The 14376-nt window shown below is 32.2% G+C and overlaps 2 protein-coding genes across 6 annotated transcripts in view; one reads left to right on the top strand and one right to left on the bottom strand.

Moving 5' to 3' along the window:
* Positions 1-332: 332 nt before the first annotated feature.
* On the bottom strand, positions 333-11241 carry LOC129795365 (trypsin alpha-3-like). The gene is made up of 3 exons (XM_055836589.1): positions 9836-11241; positions 4827-9706; positions 333-3623 (listed from the first exon to the last, which is right to left on the bottom strand). The coding sequence occupies exons 2-3, from the start codon at positions 4876-4878 to the stop codon at positions 2869-2871; spliced, it is 807 nt and encodes a 268-aa protein (XP_055692564.1). The 5' UTR covers positions 4879-9706; positions 9836-11241; the 3' UTR covers positions 333-2868.
* Positions 11218-14376, top strand: part of LOC129795333 (serine/threonine-protein kinase MARK2) — a 108799-nt gene continuing 105640 nt past the window's right edge. For 3 of the 5 annotated variants that reach the window (XM_055836510.1, XM_055836532.1, XM_055836531.1), the window contains exon 1: positions 12946-13109. The gene's annotated coding sequence lies outside the window, so the exon portion shown is untranslated. Of the gene's footprint in view, positions 11404-12739; positions 13110-14376 lie in introns of those variants that run through there. The other 2 variants (XM_055836509.1, XM_055836508.1) reach the window with 2 other exon arrangements.

Consider the following 14376-nt stretch of genomic DNA (forward strand, 5'->3'; position numbering starts at 1 on the left):
TACTAAGAAGCCTTCTTCGTAGCAGTAGTAAAAAGTAGTAAAAAAAATTGTATCTGCTTTTAGAACACTTATCTGAAATACAATTCGTTCTATAAAAAAAAAAAAAACTTTAGTACTCTGCTTGTATATTTTTGAAAATTAGAGTATACTAAAGTTTTTTTTTATAAAATAATTTTACATAAATAATTGTTATTGACCTATTAAATCGTACAAATTCTTTTCAATGCATTCAAAACTCTTCACTTTGAACTCGTAAAATTTATAAAGTTCTACAAATAAATTTGTTTAGACCACCTAGCTAAGACACATTTTGTACTAAATAGAAAAATTTTCGATATTTTGCAAATTAATATTATTAATTGAATATTTATGTCTCCAAAGCCTCTTTAGTGGCTTACAATTTGAGCAGAACGCTCTCCAGGAAGTCCCAATCATGTGAACTTGTGTGTTTGAACTTTTATGATTTTTTTCTTCGCTGTTTTGTACTAGTAGGAAATTTAATATGATGGCGGTACTGCCTATAAGCGCCCATATAATACAAAGTATACTTGTTAAGAATTTAAATGATTTTGATGGAGAAGTTAAAAAAAAATTTGTCTCCTCACTGTTTTTTCCGCATTTCTTTCTCACTCCCTCAACTTTATTTATTTTCATCACCGTCGTTCTTTTTTTTCTTCCCTCCTCCATTCATGGAGACGATGAAGTAGTTGCAATGATAGCTGTGAGGATGTGCTGCTGCTGCTGCTGCGTATCAAAATGCAAATTTGTTTGCATTTAAAGCGCAGTTGAGAGTTGTGTTTGAACATGAACTTTTATCCTTCAATGAATCGCCAAAGTGCGCGAGAGTGTGTTTGCTGGGTGATATAGTCAACTAATAATGGGGGGTGGGTGGGAAAACAAATGGACAAGTTTGCTCTGTTAGCAGAGAAATGTTAATGTGATGATTAATTAGAATGAATGCGGGTGAATTTACCATCATTTCCACGCACACAATATGGACGAAAAGGCTGCGTTGTGGATGATCGTTGTGTTTTGAAGGGTGGAAAATAGGTGAGAGGGTGGTAGGGGGTGCTTATCTGAATGAAAAATAATCGAAAGTTTTCATATTTAAAGGAAAATATTTGGAAATTACTGAGAAAATTGAATTTTTTCATTTTTAAAATTTTTATGGCATCCTGGACACAAACCATAAAATTTATAAATTAATCTGAGAGTTAATTTTATGATTTTTTCTTCTATTTTCTACTGAATATTTGTATTTTGTAAGATTTTTCATAAAAACAAATTAATCTAATGATTTTAAAATAAATTTTGGGTATATTTGACATTTTACTCAAGACACATTTTTTGCTATAAAAAGTAATTTCAAACATTCAAAAAGTTATCAAACATAGATGAATAAGAGTACTTGGAGAAGTAAAATTAACGATAATCCGTGTGAAAAGAATTTGCAACATTTGATAATAAAATAGTACAGACACTTTGTGCTATAAATTGGTAAAACATAATTAAGAAAAAATCTAAGTATTGATTCTGAAAAAAATTCTTTTTTTTTTATTAAAATTAAATTAAAATTAATTAAAAGCAATAAAAACGATTAGTTTCTATTTATAGTAGGTAATATTTTAGCTAAGACACATTACAAAAGATTACCTTTGGAGCAAGAAAAAAAAATATCATTTCAATGGAAAATCATCTTTTCAATATAAGATGATTTTCATTATTTTTCTTATTTATTTTCTTGTTCTAAATAGTATAATTTTTTTGTAAAGTGTCTTAGCTAATATTATAGGAAAACTACCTTTTTTTTATTGCTCATTATTTTTTGTTGATTTTCCTTTTAATTTTTGGGCAAATAATATTAATTATTCTTTAGAAAAGGTTAATAATTTTTTTTTTGCTTTTGTATAATACAATAATGTGTCTTAGCTAAAATTCTTAAGTAAATTACATTTTTTCGTATAAGAAATATATTTTTTTAATTAATAGAAAGTAAAGTAATTTACATTTGGAATTGAAAGAAATAAATTCTTTCAAGTTTTATTAAATAAATTTTAAATTATTCAGCTGTTTCTTTCACTGGACAATTTGGCCATTTTCGTCCTCCCCTCCATTCTAGCGATTCCTTTTTGATTTTTCCCGTAAAATAAATCCCCATTTGGTGGTAAAATCATTGGATAAACCTCCTGTATTATACATTTGCTGATTATGCGGTGGATTGGTGCGAAAATAACGTGGGATGTTGGATGGAATGTTTGCCCTGTGATTATCATGAGATAAGATAGCAAAATGGTTTTGTCTCTCTATATTAATATTCCTCCATCATGGTTGGTGATTTTAATTAAAATCTATGCGTTGTACAATCTGTCTCACTCAGTCCCTTGGATGGAGTTATTATTATTATTTTCCAATGGTATCGATGCGATGAAGGGAAGTAAATATATATTTTTCTCTTAATTTTTTTTCTCACCCTGTTGCGTGTTTGCTTTTCCCTTAATTGGATTTTATGCTTTCTCCCTTGCAATATTGACTTACGCTGGAGGAGTAAAGAGAAAGAGAGTTTTTAATGAGATTGAATTCCATTTTCGCTTATAAGTGCGGGAATTGCTGCTATGTGTCAGAATCAACACTTTCCTTCTTAGTTTTAATTCCGAGATATTGAAAATGGTGAAAGAACAGAGAAGAAGAAAAAATCAAGACATTTTATGCAAACTTAATTAATTTTATTGTGGGATTGAGTGTTTTTGCCATGGTCTGCCACTTAGGGTGCTTCGTTGTACGGGAGCTTCGTTATACTAGAGCTTCGCGTAAAAGAGAAAGGAAGACGTTTCTTTGAAGCCTTTAAGTTTCTATGAATTCTCAAGTTTCTTAGAAGTGCCCAACAATCCAATTGCGATGGGAAGAAACGCGATCATAGACATCTGGGAAGCCACGAGCACACGGGATGCCCCAGGAGACAATCCCAATGCACGTATTACCAGCTGCAAGGGGTCCTCCGGAGTCAGCGGTGCAAACTCCTTGTCCCACAACACCTCCAGCGCAGATTTTGTGATCAAAAACAAGAGCACCATTCCCACCAATGTTATTGCGGCAATTGGCATTTGTTAGTGTTTGCACGTGAACAAATTGTAGATTAGCAGCTAGACTTCCGGGGCTAGATGTAAGACCCCATCCCGAAGCCACAGCCGTTACACCACCGCCAATGTGATTAGATCCAAGGGGGATGGGTTGGATGAGATTTGTAAAAACAATGGCATTGGCCGTTTGCACAACGGACACATCATTGGCAATCGTATTAGCGTTATACTGGGGATGATTGACAATTCTAGAGAGCTGATGAGTAGTTCCGCCCGCAGTCCTTGAGTGTGCACCCAAAACGACAATTGTGTTGCCTGTTGTGCGGCCAACAGTGCAATGAGCAGCTGAGACAATCCATCGATTGTTGGCAATGCTACCACCGCAGAAATGAGCATTAGCCGATGTTCTGAGGGAGGCCTGATAGGGGAACTGGCCCGGTGAGGCGGTATTCCCGCCAACAATGAAATTCTCAGCATACTCCGTGACTCCTACTTCATTCTGAAGGTGCCACACGGCGCTTATAAAGTCATGGGGTGTTGGAAGATCTGGAGAAGGTCAGAAATTCATTAAAATCAGCAGATTATTTAAAATCTGATAACGGTCTAACAGTTCAGACAAGTTCTAAGGAGATCAGGAGAAGATCAGACTTAATGGAATCAGGAATAGTTGGTTGTTGTCTAATCTGTCTGATTTGTTGAATAGTTCTGGATTATTTTAAATGTTTTTTGATCAATCTTTGACATTTTTTTGTTCTTCAGAATTTTAATGAGATCAGGAGAAGATCAGTCTTAGTTTAGATCAGACGTAGTTCTGGATTCTTTAAGACGTTCGTTTATAGGTTTTTGATGCTTTTACTATCCAACAGTTCTAGGAAGTTCAAAGGAGATCAGGAAATGATCAAAATCGTTAAAACCAAGAATTGTTGACAATTATGTTTGTTTCTGTACTGTACTTAAGCGATTTAATCAGTTCCGTATAGTCTTGACGACTTTACTCTTAAACAGATCAAGATTATTTTACACGACTGTTTTGGGAAACAGTACAGGATTGTTCATTGACCTCTATTGTGGGAATGGCTCAAAATTTATCGTTTTGGAATAGTTTTGGACGTGTGTACTGTTAAAAAATTCAAGATTATTCTTGAGCCGTCTATACTACTAAACAGTTCAAAAAAGTGCTTGAAGTCTGTTTCGTTAAAAAGTTCAGTGTATAGTTTTGGACGTCTGTACTGTTAAAACGCTCAGAATTATGTTTCGAAGCCTGTACTGTTAAATAGTTCAGGATTTTGACGTCTGTACTGATCTACTGACTAGACTTTTCTAAACCTAATTACTCTTGAATAAATCTAAATTATTCTAGGAAAATTCCTGTCGTTTTAGTGAATTTAGTTTAAATTCTTCACTGTTTCTGATAAAAACCGTTAAAGAGTGGAATTTTGTTGTCTTATATTTTAGTCTGAAGTATCTCAGAACTAGTTGTAAGATCAGGAGTCAAAATTAAGAGTTTTAAGGCTTGTTCAAAATGAATTCCAGAAAGTTTGTTAGCAGCCTTTTATTTCATTTAAACTTTGGCTTTTCTTCTTCTGTTTTTGACAGAACTATTCCTGATCTAGTTAGACCGATTCTCCTAAGTCTTCATCATTTGTAAGATCCGACTTCTTCAATATTTTGTTTTACGTCTTCCGTTTTTTAGTGAACTATACGATCTAGCTCTTTCAAAAATTCTAATGAAAAACTTCAACAACTTACCGCTTCCAAGAGCTGCTACAGCGAGGGTAGTTAGAATAAAGAACTTAATCATTTTTTTTTTAAAGACTTTTTCTCTGCACTTGACTTTTCACTCGAGACCACAATCTTCACAATAATACTTTTTGGCAATGGGTCACTGTCTTTTATATTGAATGAGGTGCGTATGGAGGTGTTATCAGTTGGGTATTTCTGAGTACTTCAAGTAGGTTTGATAGCGGGCGCTTGTCCAAAATCATAGGATTTGCTTTGATTTGTCTTTGATAACGTTTTCACGGAGTTTCCATTCACATTTATTTCTCGTATCTTTCTGAAGGGATCTGTGTTCAGAAATTCCCTAATTTTCATCATTTTTTTTTGGGAGTTTTTTCTTGGTCATTCCTGGTCTTTCCAATGGGTTTTTACCTCCATGTTTCAAAAGTTCTTATCGTCGTGAACACTTCCAAAGTGTTTGATGAAGATGTGTTGTGTTGTGTGTGAAAGACGTGCAAGGAAATATTGAGTCATGTTCATTTATCTACAAGCGTCCCTTTTCACGGGTTTCCCACCCCCCATCCCTCACCACACACTCTTGGGAAATTCATAGGATAAACACTGTACGGTGTTTTCCCACTTTTTTCTTTCAGCTTCATTAGAAATTTTCTTCTTGAGGGTGATTTGCATGTTTTTTTTTTCTCCCTTCATCTTCTCCTCTTTCTCTTTGGCAGAATTTTCTCCATTGATGAGGTTTTTCCTTTCACGGAAGACCCTTTTCACGAGAGAGTTGCTCTGCACGCTGTGGATGAGAAAGGTGGGGGGTAAAAAAATAAATAGGAATTTGATTAGGGAGTTAAAATGAGGTATGAAGAAGCGCCCAGATTGACTTTCAGAAGTTGATAATTAACATAATTTTTCACTTTTTAACTTATTGGCATGAAGAGTTGTGTTAAAAAAAGGGGGAGATGAACTTCCTTTTTCATTTCATGCAAAGTTTGTGGGAAGGTTCTATTTTTTTACCCAGTAAAGAAAGTATCTCAAAGTTTGATCAATCATTGAGGGAAAAATTTAGTCAATGTAGGGTAGTATTAGGTGGGAAATTTTTAATAAATGGGCATGGATTAATAATAAAAAGTGAACAAATAAGTTGTTTAATTACGTAAAATCACAAAAGAATTTGAAATAGAATGATGCCTTGATGATTGGGAGAATATTGGGCAATGTTTGGGAGAAAATTGAGTGAAAATTTGGCAATTATTGTCTTAAAATCCTTCAAATTTCTTCCAAATTTTTCAATTTTTTTAAGGAATTATTAGTAATTTAAGGTTATAGATCATTCTAATCGCTGTAGCAGCTTCTGCGCAAATATTGGGCAATGTTTGGGAGAAAATTGAGTGAAAATTTGGCAATTATTGTCTTAGTAATAACAATAACAATCTCCAATATTTTATTCAAAGTTTTTCAATGTTTTCATGGAATTATTTGTATTTTAATGTTATAGGTCATTCTAATCGTTGTAGCAGTTTCTACGCAAATATTGGGCAATGTTTGGGAGACATTTGAATGAAAATTGGGCAATTATTGTCTTAAAATCAATAGTTGCCATTGCCAAACAATCTTCAATATTTTCTTCAAATTTCTTCAAAGTTTTTCAATTTTTTCATGGAATTATTAGTAATTTAAGGTTATAGGGCATTCTAATCGTTGCTGCAATTTCTGCGCCGTCTTTCCAATGTATTTTTTGCGACATATCACAAGAAATCTTAACAAATTAATTTTTCTTATTTTTTTCTCAAACTCTTTAATAGTTTTAATTAATTAATTTTCTAATTCTTTCTTCAAAATTTTTCAAAAGATATTAGTTGTTCTAAACTTCTCAGCAATTTATGCGCAGTTTTTCCAATGTTCGATTTGCAACATATCACAAAAAAAATCTCTTAAAAAAAATCTTTTTCTTCAATTTCTTGCCTCAAAATTTCTCCCTGGAACTGTATATCGTGAATACAAATATTGAAATCGTCTTGGAGACCCAACGACATACTTTGGAGACGTACTTAAAATCCATTCTTGCACACATTCTCGCTGTGGAACAACCACACACACAACAAACCTCTCCTTTTAGCTAATTTTCAACTACAACCTGCCTATTTATCCGAAGAATTCATTGATTTCTGTTGTCATAACCTCACCACAGTAATCAAACCTTCCGCCTAGTTTCCAATCACAACTACAATATATTCATTCACGTGTGTGTGCGATGAAATATAAATTCACACAGCAGTGAGACTAATGAAAGCTTTTGAGTCAATTCTACGTCAATATGTGTGAGGAATGAAATAAACTTTCAAGCGCTTTTTTTATCAGTGCAGTATGTATCACATTGAGCTTTTTTTTTAAAGCTTTGATTATTCTTCTTTCATACTACATTCATCCTTTTCGCATAGATGTGACATGGAGTTGGTCATAAGAGAAGAAATAATTGAGAATAAATTGATTTTTTTATTACATCTCTCAGAGAGACAATAAAACTATTTTTTTTTTTCAAACAAAATTTTGTTCATAGAGTAATGTTTTTTTATTTCTTTTTTTCATTTTGCAACCATTCTTGTGCCATATAATTTGCAATGATTAATAAAATTCTCAACTCACGTCGAGTCATTCTAAATGACCGTCAGCTAACAATTGAGCCACATGCTTCATACATATACAATTTATTCATTAAAGTTCTCAACAGTGAGTGGGAGAGAGAGAGGAAATCAACCCTTTGGGGCTGCGAAACCAATCATAAAGATATTTTTTTCTTTTGAACTTCTTTGAACTTTTATCCTTTTATTCTTTTGCTATTAGAACACAACAAAAGGGAATGAACCAAACAAATAAACTCATTTTAGGAGCTTAAAAGAAGAATTTTCAGAACTTACTTCAACAAACGAAATTGAAAATAAAGTAGCAGAGAGGTGGTTGAAAGAGAAATATTTCCAATTTGTACATTTTTACAAAAGGAAATCCCGGAAAATTCCTCAATATTGCGCGGATATAGTACCCAAGTACTCTTCTCAATTTTCTGCTGTGACTGCAGGAAAAGTAATGAGAGAAAGAATGGAAGTTATTGCTTCCAATACATTTTACTATTCCCATGAAATAGTTCAATCATCAGGAAGCTTTTTCATCATTTTTTTCAAAAGCTTTTAAGGGGGAAAATGACGAAAAATCTTTCAGGGATGATGGATAAAAAGCTGAGCTTTCATTTGAGAAGTTTATTTGTTGGTTTTTTTATTTATTCTTCTGCTTTTTTGAGAAGTTTTTCTTTAAGTTTCTGATTGAATTTTTAATTTAAGAAAAATTTAGTAGATGTAAAAAAAAAGATTAAATAATTGTTTGTAAATTGTACTCGAACCCGCGATCTTTAGGGTATGAACGGAGTGCTCTATCAATTACACCAACTGTCGTGTAGATTCTGCCAATGTTATGATTTAAATAATAAGACAAATTATTGTTATTTTACTCATTGGAAAATTTTTAAAATATTTATTTTTTATTTTGAAATAAGCCTAAAAATTTAAAAATTTATAAAAACCGAATATTTTTCCAATAAAACTTTCATTTCAACAACATTCTATTGAATAGAATAATTTATTGAAAATAAAATAAAGTTTTAAAAGCTCCCTTCACCACATATTGGTAAACCAAGAGAACTTTTTTTCATTTACAAATATTGTATTTGCTCGCATTTCCACTCAATAAAAAAAAACTCATCCACAGCACGTAAATGTTAAACCTCGCGTGCAACTACCCGTTCTTTTCCAGTACTACCCACCCCCGTATTCGTTTCAATTTGCCAATTCATTCCATTACCCCTTAGAATCCATTTGGAGTGGTTGGTGTGTGGGTACACGGTGTGGCTATATTTTGTGGGATTATTTGTGTGACGTTGCATATTAAAATCTTCACCTCCATCCACCCACAACTACCCGCATTCAATAGACTTTTAGTTTGAATTTCCCATAACTCTATTTGCGGCATCTCTTGCGCATGAAAAAGCATCGAAAGTTTCTCAATGAGATGAACTCTGCGAACACAACAACCCAACGTGAGAGTTACGTAGAAGTTTTCTTCATAATGCTATATAAGTTTTCAAACATAAAGATGCAAAGGAGGGAGAAAAAAAGGCGTTCTAGTAAAGGAATTCAATTAAAGCAACTAATACTCAATAATTGATCAAAAAATCGTCAAATCTGCGTTGAAAAACAAATTAAAATAAAATTGAACTATATTTGCCCAATAATGGTCCAATGGTTGCTCAAAAATGCGTTCATTATTGATTAAATATTGAGTAAATTAATTGAGAGAATATTAAGTCATTTTTTCTCAATCAATTCTTGTTAGAAAATGAGTCAAATATTAATCAAATATAATTCTTCTAGGTAGGGGAGGGCGGGGCTAATAAAGTCACTTAAGGGTTTGGAAAAAGCCTAAAATATCATATTTCCTGGCTAGATAGAACAAAATGATCTGAGAAAGAGTTGTAGGGCAAGAAATATCCTAAAGAATTGAGCCATACATTTTGCTTTATCTATTTGGGAAATATGATATTTTGAGCTTTTTCTAAACCCTTAAGTGACTTTGTTAACCCCGCTCACCCCTATTTTTTGTTTATTTTTTTGACGAAGTTTTTGTTCAATATTTGATCAATTATGGTTCTATTTTGCATTTTATTTTTTGATTGAATTTTTGCTCAATATTTGATCAAGTATTGCTCAATCATGCGGTTATTTTTGATTAAATAGGAAATAATATAATTGAGAAAATACTCATTTATTCTTTGGACAATTTTTGCTCAATCATTGATCAATTATTGAGCAATTCAGCTATTTCTTCTAAACTATAGGATAAATTAATAAATTTTACTTATAAATTAATCAATTTAACTTCAAATTATTTCTCAATAATTGTTCAATAATACAATTTTAGCATTGTGTTAATATCAAAATATTTGGAACAAATATTCAGTCAATTTTAACTAAATCAATTTATACTCTTGAATTGCTTAAATGTTGATCAAATATTTCTCTTACAATTTAGTTAGTCAATTATCAATCAACATATGCTCAATTATTGGTCAATATTTGGTAAATTATTTGCAGTTATAAAACTATAGAAAATAACTTGAAAATTCTGTCCCAAAACTACTCAACTGTACTGTACTAATTCAATTGTATTTGTGTATGACACGAACATTCCCAACAACATATTGTAAATCGAATAAAGTCTCCAAGTTCTCTGTGGTAATTACATACCTACCTCCATGGTAAATTGGTAAAGAATATAGCACCGAGAAATGTTGATGGGGGTAAAGTTTAAAGTTTCCATCATGGGTGTAGTGACATCAAAGTCACAAATATATTGAATTAAATTTTATATTATTGAGGAAATATTATACATTCAAATGTATGTTGTATATATGTGTGGTAGCTATGTATGATCACGAATATTATCCCAAAATGTTGTGAAAAAATTAAATAAAAATGACTCCACAACGGACAATCAAGCAGCACACGTTTGACAAGAAATGCGAAAGAAAAAAAAGTCAACTTTTGTATGTTTGTATTCAATATAAAATTGCGCTTCTGTGTGGTGGGAAAATATATTGAATTGAGCTGTATTGGGGTGTAGGTATCTCACTACTTACCAACTTATTACTCAACCAACTAAGTACTTTGGTTGGGAGGTATTGGAGAATGAGAGAAGTGTACGATGATGATGGTGATGATGATGAAGAGAATAAAAAAGAAAATTATCGCGCGCGTGAATTTTTCTTATATATATAGATACCTACATATGTATGTATGTAGTTTTATATAGAAAATGTGTGAGAAGTATGAATGCGATGTGTGTTGTGTGGGGTATTGTATACACAACAGTGTCAATTCTCAAACATTGCTTATGCTTTAGTGGTGTGTTGCCTTTTATTCCGTGGGGCCCACTCAGAGTGTACGGGCGCGGTGGGGACATCACGATAGTTTCACGTCTTTGAGACAAGAAAAAAAAAACGAATTTTTCACTTTTGAAAACTCGCTGTTTTTAGCCATATCAAAAAGTAAACTCTTATCGCCCATCTCGTGATTCTTGCGCGAGGAGGTGTGAAGGACAATTTTGTGTGTGCTGTGAGAGAAATTTTCCAAAGCCTCGTCGCAATTTGGTCGCATTTTAGTTGCAAATTTCAAATTGGCACGCAGCTACGTCAGTTCTCTCATTTGTTGTTGTTGAAAGAATAAGAAAAATAAGTGAGTCATTCGTGCGTTCGTGACGTTCACGAGAGAGACAATTTGTGCAAAGAAAATTGAAAGAAAAAAAGAAAGAAAAAGGACTGTATTTGATGAGAAAATTGTTCATTGAACGACTCTGTGTGTATTTGTGAATAATTTCCACATAAAAGGAAAAATTATTCAAAAGGAATAAACTTTTCCCACAAGAGAGTGCGCAGAAAGTGAAAGAAAAGGGATATCAATCTCGTACAATTTTCCACGAAAAGTGCGTGAAGGAAAATACTTTTCAAAACACTGATAAAAAGGAATTTCGTGTGCAAAAAAAACCCATGAAAAGGGTATTTTTTGTGTGAAAAGGAAAACTAAAAATTAATAATTCGTCATGGAGGGGAATCGAGTGTTTAAAAAACCCTAAAAAATCGGTTAAATTTTAATTTTTTTGGGGCATAAATACGTAATTTATGGCTAAAAATTTTACAAAAATTTTGAGAAGGTTTTCTAACGTTAGAGAAGTCTTGTCAAACGTTTCAATAAATGTCAAGTGTTTGAGAATGAATACGTAAAAAATTGGAAAGAGCTTTAAATAATCCAAAATAAGTGTCAAACGGTAGAAAAGAAAAGTCAGTGTTATGACAAAAATGGCAGAAATTTGAAAAGAAATGTCAAACAATTCAAAAGAAATGTCAAACATTTCAAAAGAAATGTCAAATATTTAAAGGAAAACGCCAAACTTTGAAAAGAATCGTCCAAAAATTGGAAAAGAGCATCAAATATTTGAAATTACCTGTCAAACGTTAAAAGAAAATAAATTTCAGTAGGTATAATTGGAAAATATGACAAATACTTAAAGAAAACTACAAAAAAAGAAAAAAAAGTTGAACGTTTAAAAGAAATGTCAAACATTAGAAGAAAAAAATGATAAAAAGTAAAAAAAAAACATCAAGAATTCGAAATTAAATGTTAACGAAACTACTAATTTTTTTTATGTTAGTCGTAATTTTTTTGTTTTATGTGAAAAAAAATGGTTCTCTAAGAAAAGCTCCTTGAATAGATTTTTGGCTACATCCCTGGATGATTCTGTCTTAATATTGACCATCAATCGAAGCTATGCCTTCGGATAGAACATTTAGTTTGAATGACATTTTTAAATAGTTTCTAAATGAAATTTTAATAAATAAAAAGAAGAATCTGAGCTCTGATTGGTCATTCAAATGATTTTTAAATGAAATGTAAAAGAATAAGAAGAAGAATCTGTCTTTGAAAGAAAAGCTCTGATTGGTTAATGAATACAGATAAAGTATTTTCATTGGCCAACTGATTTAATTTTAAAGAAGGTGGGCGTTCCAGTGCAAAGCTTCTTTAAACAGAGTCATTTTAGGTTTTTTATTAATGAATATTTTCAGTTATCATAAAATTGATTTTTTTGCACAAAAAAGACAGAATTCACTGAGCTGAAAATTTCATTCAAGTGTTGAAAAGTTTATTGAAATATTTCATACTTCTCTCTCTCCATGTTTTTCCCACACATTGGTGAGGGGGGAGAACATTTTTATTTTTAGTTTTTCTTCTTACACCGTCTTACACACAAAAAAAGAACGTAAAAAAAGAAGAAAATTCAAATTATTTATATTTCTCTCATAACAAAAGTTTTTTTTTGTGGTTTTTTCTTTGTAGATTTGTGCGTGAAAAACAAATAAGAAAAAACGTGAATAATTTTCCCTCTCAAAACTGTGATAGAATTTTTGTGCAAGAGGAATTTCCAAACCAATACGCTGCGTGTGTGTGTTTGGTGAATTTATATACCTACCTATATATCTAAATATTTCTTGAAAAAGAGAATCAACGGGCAGGTTGACGCCCAGACTTGGAAAGAATATCAAAAAAAAATTCTCCGTGAAAAAAAAGAAGTGCAAATGTAAATCGTTGTGGTGTGTCTCTAACCTACACAAGGTGATACGAAGATACAAAAATTCTCCGCGCGCCCGATAAAAGACGGAGAGAAGCAGCGGAAAGTTCAATTTTGGAAGTAAAAGAGAAGGAGGAGGTTTGTGTGGATGAAGAAGCTGATGAAGTGGAAGGAAAACGTGCAAAGAGGAAGATAACAAGAAAGAATGAAAAAAACTAGTCGTACGAGGTGGATTTTTATTTCACATTTTTTTTCTCTTGTAAAACTGTGTGCGTAGACGGGGCCAGACATGCTCCAAGAACCCACTTTTTGTAGAGATTTCTTTGACTGTCTTTGGGGTCTCAAATGTACCTTTATTGAACAGTTTGAGTCATTTAAAAAATTATCAGGATTAAATAGAGACCTTCAGGAATTCTTCAAGATTCTCTAAATGTTCGTTAGATTCTTCTAAGTTCACTGAAAATGTGTTTTCTGTTGATTTTTGAGAGAAATTCTTACGAAATGTTGAAATTTATAAATTAAATTTCAAATTATTTTGCCTTTAAACTACTTTATTTTCAAAATTATTTAATTCCCTCAAAATTGCGTAATCCTTGGGAAGTATTCCAACGTAAAATACCTCCTGGAAAACTTTAAAAGCTCCTTTCAAAAAGCATTTCATTGTTTTCCTTAAAAGTTCCTCCCTTAAATCTTCTTAAAGTCTTTTGTGATTTTGAAAATTTTCCTTTTCAAACATTCACGTGAAAATATTTCACACGGAGAATTTTCACAAAATTACAAAACTAATTTGTCCCTCAACTTTAAATTGCAATTTAATGGAAAATTTATGTTTTAGAACATTAATTTAACCACAAAACACACACCCTCTGAGAGAAAACTTTAAATAGAACTTGTTGAATTATTCTATTGTATTGTAGTATTATTGTTTTGAAAAGTTTCTCATTGAGAAAATAATATATTATAGCTGCAAAAAGAACCTCCTTTCTCTCCTTCTGGAATTCACTTTCCTTTTATATTTCCTTGGCAACACTTTTTGGGTTACAAATACTGTGGTGAACTATGTTGTAGCATACAAATGTTGCGGAAACTTTATGTTTTCCTTGCGCACACATATATCACGAATACAGTAACAAAAAAAAACAGACGAGGGTCAACCGCTATAGCGGAACAACAACAACAACAACGACAAATGTCCAATAGTTTGCGGGTTTTATGCCCGCCATGACTATTCAATTAGTCATTCGGAGACACGATGAAAAAGGTGAAAATAATTCTGATCTTATTGGAGTCAAAGTTCCACGAAATTGGCATCACCATCACACATCTCCGTGTAATGGCATCATTGCGAAAGTGAGATGAGTAATTTGGGCACTTGACATGCATATTCGTGGGAAAACTTTATGTT

This window comes from Lutzomyia longipalpis, chromosome 4 (genome assembly GCF_024334085.1).
Source record: "Lutzomyia longipalpis isolate SR_M1_2022 chromosome 4, ASM2433408v1".
NCBI lineage: Eukaryota > Metazoa > Arthropoda > Insecta > Diptera > Psychodidae > Lutzomyia > Lutzomyia longipalpis.

Bases quoted from the DNA above. Each gene is read 5' to 3' on its own strand.
- LOC129795365 (XM_055836589.1), bottom strand. From the start codon at position 4,878: ATGATTAAGTTCTTTATTCTAACTACCCTCGCTGTAGCAGCTCTTGGA. The intron at 3,624-4,826 runs GTAAGTTGTTGA...GACCTTCTCCAG, and splicing joins TGTAGCAGCTCTTGGAAGCG to ATCTTCCAACACCCCATGAC.